We start from the raw sequence: 9,348 nt of genomic DNA on the forward strand, positions 1-9,348 counted from the left end.
AATGCAATCCCTATTAAAATACCAATGGCATATTTCACAGAGCTAGAACAAATACTTCAAAAACTTATATGGAATCAAAAAAGACCCCAAATAGCTGCAGCAATCTTGAGAAAGAAATCCAATGTTGGAGGGGTCACAATACCAGATTTCAAGTTATACTACAAAGCCACCACAATCAAAACAGCCTGGTACTGGCACAAGAACAGGCATATAGATCAAAACAGAACAGAGAACCCAGCAATCAACCCAAGCAATTATGCTCAATTAATATTTGACAAAGGAGGCAAGAGCATACAATGGGGTAAAGGTAGTCTCTTCTATAAATGGTGCTGGGAAAACTGGACAGGTACATGCAAAAGAATGAAACTAGACCACCAACTTATACCATACACAAGAATAAACTTAAAATGGACTAAAGACTTAAATATAAATTGGGAAAACATAAAAATCCTAGAAGAAAACAAAGCAACAAAATATCTGAAATCTCATGTAGCAGAATTTTCACAGATACATCTCCTGGGGCAAGAGAAACAAAGGAAAAAATAAACAATGGGACTGCATCAAACTAAAAAACTTCTGCACAGCTAAAGAAAGCTGTCAAGTTGAAAAGAGAACCCACTGCACGGGAGAACATTTTTGCCAATGATACCTCTGGTAAGAGGTTAATCTCAAAAAAAACACACCCCCAAACATATATATAAAGGACTCATACAACTCAACAAAAGGAAGACCAACAACCCAATTAAAAAGTGGGCAGAGGACCTAAATAAACACTTCTCTAAAGAGGACATACAACAAAAGTCCTGGAGACATATGAATAAGTGCTCAACATCACTAATCATCAGAGATGCAAATTATAGCAGCAATGAGGAACCACCTCATACCTGCCAGAATGGCTACCATCAATAAATCAACAAACAACAAGTGCTGGTGAGGATGTGGAGAAAAAGGAACCCAAGTGCACTGCTGGTGGGAATGCAGACTGGTAGAGCCACAATAGAAAACAGTCTCCCAGCAAACAAAAGCCTGGGTCCGGAATTCTTCACAGAGGAGTTTTACCAAACATTCAAATAAGAACTATCACCTATACTCCTCAAACTATTCCAAAATATCCAAGAAAAAGGAACACTTCCAGGCTCTTTTTATGAAGCCAGCATTACCCTAATCCCAAAATCCCAAATACCATCAGAAAGAATATATTCAAAAGCAAAACAAATGATAACTGTAACTCATTCCAAAACAGCTCTAGCCCTCCTGCCCCCCTTCCCACACCCTCTCTGATTTTCCTTTCCAAGTCCCTCCCGGTTCCTGGAGTCCCTTACAGGACCCGGTCTGGGATCCTGGGCTGATGTCCAGTTAGGACTTTCAGAGACTTGCTCACACATCATGGTCTGGAATCCTGCAGCCATCTGGGATCCTGGGCTGGTGTCCAGTTAGGACTTTCAGAGACTTGCTCACACATCAACAGCCACTAGTGGCCTCAGCTCTGAGTGGGCCATTTCAAAAGCACCACCTGCCATCACCAAAGAAACACACCTCACACCCGTTCTCTCTTACGGTTTCTACTGTAAAGTCTGGGCAGAGCAGTGACCCAAGGCTGGCACAGGGGTACGAGAATGCAACTCCCCCTAGCCAGCTACCCATGCAGACTGAAAAGGAAGGCTCAGGTCACGGGCAGGTCGCTGAGAACCAGGTGCTCTCTTACGGGCCAGAAGAGGAATGACTTGTGGGGAGTTAGGCAGAGCCTCCAAGGGCCCTGCTTGGAGACCGCCCGCCGCTCCGTGCACTATGTTCAAGTGCAAGGAACCTGTCCCTTCCAGCAGAACTGAGCCACAGAGAGATAAGCACCCACCTACCTCACCATGTGGTACCAGGGTGCCGTTGCCTGTCTAAGGATTCTGGAAACGTGAAGTAACCTACAGTTTTCCAGGAAAGGACCCATTATAAGAGGCCGGGCAGAACCCTGAATTTACAGGGAACCACAGACTCAGAGACACCCCCTCTCCCAAGCTGTCTATACGTGTATAAAATTAGGATAATACCGAGTAGTCTGCTCAGCTGCCGTGAGAATCAAATGAGAAAATGGATAGAAAAGCTTTTAAACTAAGCACCAGCAACGTGTGAAATACTAATCGTTTCAAGGTTTTAACACTAAGCTTGCACTGGGGGTGACTAAAAGCTGCAGTTCCCTGGGCTCAACCACCCAGGGGTCAGCATCAGCTTCCACATGGAAGTCACAGCACTGAGCACAGCAGTGCCCCCCTCTCCTCCTAACCTCCCCCCCGCCCCCCCACACACACACTGTGCAAACAGCCCTGTGCAGAGGAAGTTAGAAGCAGGTCATTTGCGATCACTCAGACTCCAGTTTCAAGCATGACCTGTCATGGCGTCTGAGCCTCTTGCCGCTCAGATTTCTCATCTGTACAATGGGGCTCCCACTCCTCACCTCAGAGGTCACCTGTGATGCCTAATGACACCAAAGACACTCAGTACTCCTCCTGGCCCCCTCCAGGCCACTCACCGCATGTAGATTCCAGGCACGCACAGTGCCATCTGAGGACGCAGTGCACACCACAGACTTCTCCCGCCTGTCAAAGCAGTACTCGTTGGGTGAGATGTAGGCCAGCTTAGCTATCCCTCCTGAAAGAGAACAGACTTGCCTCAAATGGACACTCCTCACTCCTGCCTGGAGTGTGAGCACAACCTGGGAAGGGCAGGCGAGACAATCACTCCCCTTTCTGTCACTGCAGCACAACAGCCAGCAGTGGAAAGAAAGGGCTAGGGCTTTAGACTTACAACTTGGGTTTCATGCCCAGGACTGCACACAGCCTACCAGCCCCAAAACGATGAAATAGATGCAATGAGCCCTCCTCACAGGGTTACAGTGCCTGTCAATGACTTAACACCAATGTTGAACCCAGCATGGAACGTACCCGTCAAGTGGCATTTTCCAACTCACTGGCTGAAACACAAAATGCCATGGGGCCGGGCCAGGGAGAGTGAATGGTGGGAAAGCATGCAGCTACCACACTCCCAACACCATACCTTTGTGCCCGGCCAGGGCTTTGCAGACGAAGTCCTTCTCTGGCCGCCCAGATTCCACTCGGAAGTCCAGTTCGGATCGGCAGAGGTAGTACTGTTTCCATGTCTGTGTGCCCCGCGTCACCTGGGAGTCTTTACAGGAGGACCAGCGTCTCAGACACAGCTGCCTGAAAACAGACCACAGTCCCAGGCAGGAAGGAACAGTCATCAGAAGGTACTGTGGCACTAACAGGCCAGGCTTTAATCCCCGCCTTCACCATCTATCAGATTGAACACCTCACTATGCCTGTGTAGACCGCATTTCCTCTACTGTCAAAGGGGGAAATGATGAGGGCGTACCATGTGAGGTGTAGTGCTTTGTGTGTATCCAGTCAATCTGCAGAACAACTCTGTGAAGTAGATTCTGATTGCCATTCTGCACGAGGACAGAGAGGCAGAGAGAAGAAAACACTTACCTAGGGTTATGCAGCCATAACCATTCCAAGGCTCTGCATATTTTGAAGTATCTAACTCTTACTATTGAATTGTCTATCTTTCCCTTCAATTCTGTCAGCCCTTCGTGTATTTTGTTGCTGTTAGTAGGTGCATACATGTTTATAAATTTCATTTTTTATTGATTTCTGAGAGGAAGGGAGAGGGAGAGAGAGATAGAAACATCAATGATGAGAGAGAATCATTGATTGGCTGCCTCCTGCACACCCCACACTGGAGATGGAGCCCACAATCTGGGCATGTGCCCTGACTAGGAATTGAACTGTCACCTCCTGGTTCATGGGTCGATGCTCAACTGCTGAGCCACGCCAGTTGGGCTGTTTATAAATTTTAGATCTTGATGGATTAACCTGTACTTTCTGTCTTAAAGTCTATTTTGTCTGATATTAGCCTGGCCATTCCAGCTCTCTTTTGGTTACTGTTTGCATAGCATATCTGTTTCCATTCTTTTATTTTCAACCTGAGCCTCTGCATTTAAACTGTGTCTATTATAGACAGAATAAAGTATTAATCCCTTTTGCCAATCTCTGCCTTTTTATTGGAGTGTTTAATCCATCAAGACAGTATTTACATGTCATTTGCTTATTTCTATGCATTTTCCTTCTCATACTCTATCACTGTCTTCTTTTATATTCAGTATTTTTCAGTGTCCTATTTTAATTCCCTGTTGTTTCTCACACCATAGTTTTTTGAGTTCATATTGGTTGCTTTGGAGATTACTATTAAAATATTTATCTTTTTTTTACTTTAAACAAAATTACTATTTTTTTTTTTTGTTAATCCTTACCTGAGGATACTTTTCCCATTGATTTTTAGAGAGAGTGGAAGGGAGAGAGGGGGAGAAAGAGAGAGAGGACAAACAGACAGACAAAACACTGATGTGAGAGAGACACATCAATTAGATGCTTCCCGCATGCATCCCAACCAGGACTGGGGATCGAACCTGCAACCCAGGCACATGCCCTTGACCGGGAATCGAACCCACAACCCTTCGGTGCTTGGACCAATGCTTTAATCACTGAGTGACACCGGCCAGGGCAAACAAAATTCACATTTTATTTACGTTGAAAAACTAACTTATGAAAATCTAGTTTTAATAACTACTTAATTTCAATAGAATTCAAAAACTTTGCTCTGGTATAGCTCCATTTCTTGTCCCCTCATTCATGCTGTTATTATCATATAAATTACATCTTCATACATCATGTACCCAAAAGGGATTTATAGCTATTGGTTTATACTGTCTTTTACCTCACATAGGAGAAACAGTTATAAAAAATAAATTTACACTGCCTTTTATATATGCCCATGTAGTCATTTTACAGTGCTCTGTATTTCTTCACGTGAATTCAAGTTCCTGTCTAATGTCCTCAACCTAAAAGACTCCCTTGTATTTCTTGTAGGGCAAGTTTACAAGCAACAAACTCACTGAGCTTTTGTTAATCTGGGAATGTCTTAATATTCTCCTTCATTTTGCTAGTTGCAGAGTTCTGGGTGACAATCTTTTTCTTTCAATTTGTAATCTCACTGCCTCTGGGTTCTATTGTGTTTTTTATGATAAGTCAACTGTTAATCTCATTGGGGGTCCCTTATACATGATGAATTGTTCTCTCTTGATGCTTTCAAGTTTCACTCTGATTTTGGCTTTCAAGTTTGATTATGTGCCTCAACATGAAACTCTTTGAGTTTATTCTACTTGCAGTTCATTGAGCTTTCAGATGTGTAAATTAACATTGTTCATCAAATTTGGGAGGTTTTAAGCCATTACTTCTTTAAATACTTCCTTCCTTCTTCCTTTCTCCTATCATTCTTGAACTCCTATTATGCATTGTGGGCACACTTGATGTTGTCCCACAGGTCTCCTGGGCGGTGTGAGCAGAAGCCAGGGTTGGGGATTCTGGGGTTAGAGCTCGGAAGTCAGACATGCCGGTGTCCTGTGCTGAGTCACTCGCTCATGCTGAAGAGAACATCTTTCTCAGGCAGACCTTTGCTATCCAGGCATTTTTGCCTGGGGTGAAGGCAGTTGCCCAACCCTTTTGGAAAACTCTTTGCCTCACTGTGTGGAGTTTCTGAGGCCCATTAAGAGACTAAGAATAACAATTAGCATCCAGGCATAATCAATTGCCCCAACCAGTTGGAAAACTTCTCATTCCATCTGTGGGCAATAGCATGAGTAAATACAATCAGTCTTCAGGCAGAGGTGGTTCTCTGGAGGCTCTGAGTCTTTGCCTGATCTAATTAGTCAGAAACAGCTTTTGACATTGTTCTGGACTAGAGACAGGGAGGCATAGCATATCCACCTAATGCATAGTCACAAACTCAAATAGGCAGCCAAAATGGGAAGACAAAAAATAACCCCCAAATGAAAGAACAAGAGAATTCTCCAGAAGAAGTGCTAAATGAAATGGAGATAAGAAATGTATCATACATAGAGTTCAGAATAGTGATGGCAAAGATGCTCAACAGCATGAGAAAAGATACGGTAACTATGAAGAATAGCATAACATGAATAAAGAGCACAGTGGAAGGAATACACAGCAGGTTAGAGGAAGCCAAGGATGGGATCAGAGAATTAGAAGACAGGATAGAAAAAAATCACTCAATCAGAGAACCAAAGAGAAAAAACAATTTAAAAAAAGGACAGTTTAAGAGGGCTGAGGAACAACATAAAATGTAATAATATTCACATAATAGATATGCCAGGAAGAGAAGAAAGTGAGCAAGGGATAGAGAATGTGTTTGAAGAAATAACGGCAGAAAACTTCCCTAACCTTGAGAAGGAAAGTCACACAAGTTCAGGAGGCACACAGAGTCCCAACCAAGAAGAACCCAAACAGGCCCACACCCAGACACATCATAATTAAAATGCCAAAAATTTAAGACAAGGAGAGAATCTTGAAGGCAACAAGAGAAAAGCAATTTACCTACAGAGGCGCTCCCATAAGGCTGTCAGCTGGTTTCTGAAACTCTACAGGCCAGAAGGGAATGGCTTGAAGTATTCAAGGTAATGAAAAGCAAGGATCTGAAACCAAGATTACTATATCCAGCAAGGCTATAATTCAAAATAGATAATGAAATTTCCTGAGACAAAAAAAAAAAGCTACAGGAGTTTATCTCCACCAAGACAACATTACAAGAAATGCTAGAGAAATTGCTATAAGAAGAAGAAGAATAGAGAGAGGGAGAGAGAAACATAGGCATAATGAATGAAAATGGCAATAAATAAGTATCTATCAATAATAACCTTAAAAGTAAATGAGTAGCCCTAGCCGGTTTGGCTCAGTGGATAGAGTGTTGGCCTGCGAACCAGAGTCCCGGGTTCGATTCCGGTCAAGGGCACATACTTGGTTACAGGTTCATGCAGGAGGCAACCAATTGATGTGTTTCTCTCACATCAATGTTTCTATCTTCCCCTCTCTCTTCCACTCTCCCTAAAAACTAATGGAAAGATGTCCTCAGGTGAGGATTAACAACAATAAAAAAGTAAATGGAGTAAATGCTTCCATCAAGAGACAGGGGTAGCTGAATGGATACATAAATATGACCCAAATATATGCTGTCTACAGGAGACGCACCTCAGAACAACAGTCTCACATAGGATCAGAGTGAAAGGATGGAAAAAAAGATTTCCATGCAAGTAGAAAAAAAAAAGCTGGCGTAGCAAAACTTATATCTCACAAAATAGACTTCAAAATGAAGGCCATCACAAGAAACAACAAAGGTCACTGCATAATACTAAAGGGATCGATCCAACAAGAGGCTGGGATCTGTTACATTTATACCATGGAATACTAGAACAAACACTCCAAAAATTTATATGGTACCAAAAAAGACCCCAAACAGCTGAAGCAATCTTAAGAAAGAAGAACAAAGTTGGAGGGATCAAAATACCAGATATCAAGTTATACTACAAAGCCACTGTAATCAAAACAGCCTGGTACTGGCACAAGAACGGGCATATATATCAATGGAACAGAACAAAGATCCCAGAAATCGACCCAAGCTATTACACTCAATTAATATTTGACGAAGGAGGCGAGAACATACAATGGAGTTAAGACAGTCCCTTCAATAAATGGTGTTGGGAAAAGTAGATAGATACATGTAAGAAAATGAAACTAGGCCACTAACTTACACCATACACAAGAATAAACTCAACATGGATAAAAGACTTAAATGTAAGACATGAAACCATAAAAATACTAGAAGAAACCATAGGCAGCAAAATCTCAGACATCTCTTTCTCAAAAACACTAAAAATGGAACTCCCATTTGACCCAGTGATCCCACTTCTAGGAATATATCCCAAGAAACTAGAAACACCAATCAGAAAGGATATATGCACCCCTATGTTCATAGCAGCACAATTTACAATAGCTAAGATTTGGAAACAGCCTAAGTGCCCATCAGCAGATGAGTGGATTAGAAAACTGTGGTACATCTACACAATGGAATACTACACTGCTGTAAGAAGGAAGGAACTCCTACCATTTGCAACAGCATGAATGGACCTGGAATACATTATGCTACGCAAAATAAGTCAGTCAGAGAAAGATAAATATCACATGATCTCTCTCACTTGTGGAATATAATGAACAATATAAACTAATGAATAAAAACAGATCCAGAGACAGAGTAGCATCGACCAGACCATCAAACCTCAGAGGGAAGGCAGGAGAGTGTAGGGGGAAGGGGAAGAGATCAACCAAAGGACTTGTATGCATGCATATAAGCATAACCAATGGACACAGACACTAGGGGGGTGAGGGCATGAGCTGGGGGAGGGGTGGCAATGGGGGGATAAGGACACCTATGTAATACCTTAATGAATAAAGAAAAAAAATAAAATTTAAAAAAATCTCAGACATCTCTCATAGCAGTATGTTTACTGATACATCTCCTAAGACAAAGGAAACTAAGGAGAAAATAAACAAATGGGACTGAATCAAAATAAAAAGCTTCTGCACAGCAAAAGAAACCATCAACAATATAAAAAGGGAGCCCTACGTAGAGGAGAACATATTTGGCAATGATATATCTGATAAAGGGTTAATATCCAAAATATATAAGGAACTCATACAATTCAACAAAAGGAAGACAAACAATCCAATTTTAAAACGGGCGAAGAACCTAAACAGACACTTCTCCAAAGAAGACATACAGATGGCCAAGAGACATGTGAAAAAATCCTCAAAATCACTGATCATCAGAGAGATGCAAATTAAAACGACAATGAGGTAGCACCTCATACCTGTCAGAATGGCTGCCATCAACAAAACAAATGACAAGTGCTGGCGGGGATGTGAAAAAAAGGGAACCCTAACACACTGCTGGTAGGAATGCAGACTGGTACAGCCATTATGGAAACAGTATAGAGTTTCCTCAAAAAATTAAAAATGGAAATGCCACTTGATCCAGTGATCCCACTTCTAGGAATATATCCTAAGAAACCAGAAACACCAATCATAAAGAATGTATGCACCCCTATGTTCCTAGCAGTGTAATTTACCATAGCTAAGATCTGGGAGCAGTCCAAGTGCCCATCTGTAGATGAGTAGATAAAAAAGCTGTAGTATATTAATACCATGGAATACTATGCAGCAATAAAAAAGAAGGATCTCTTACCCTTTGAGACACCTTGGAGGGACCTGGAGAGTATTATGCTAAGTGAAATAAGCCAGTCAGAGAAAGACAAGTACCACATGATCTCACTCATACATGGAATATAATGAACAAAATAAACTGATGAAAAAATAGATCCAGAGACATAGAAGCATAGAACAGACTGTGGAATCCCAGAGGGAAGGTAGGGGG

At 42.1% G+C, this 9,348-nt stretch overlaps 1 protein-coding gene across 9 annotated transcripts in view; it reads right to left on the reverse strand.

The window, feature by feature from the left end:
• LOC102247791 (F-box/WD repeat-containing protein 12) overlaps positions 1-9,348 on the reverse strand; it is a 46,502-nt gene that overhangs the window by 29,926 nt on the left and 7,228 nt on the right. For all 9 annotated transcript variants that reach the window (XR_001361026.1, XR_001361023.1, XR_001361024.1 and 6 more), the window contains exons 3-4: positions 3,046-3,209; positions 2,522-2,640 (exon numbers count right to left, since the gene is read on the reverse strand). Coding sequence is in view for 3 of the 9 variants with exons in the window: in XM_005860759.2 (XP_005860821.1) it covers positions 2,522-2,640; positions 3,046-3,209 (283 nt within the window). In the remaining 6 variants the exon portion in view is untranslated. The remainder of the gene's footprint in view (positions 1-2,521; positions 2,641-3,045; positions 3,210-9,348) is intronic.

The sequence above is a fragment of the Myotis brandtii genome, unplaced genomic scaffold (genome assembly GCF_000412655.1).
Source record: "Myotis brandtii unplaced genomic scaffold, ASM41265v1 scaffold1392, whole genome shotgun sequence".
NCBI classification, from domain to species: domain Eukaryota; kingdom Metazoa; phylum Chordata; class Mammalia; order Chiroptera; family Vespertilionidae; genus Myotis; species Myotis brandtii.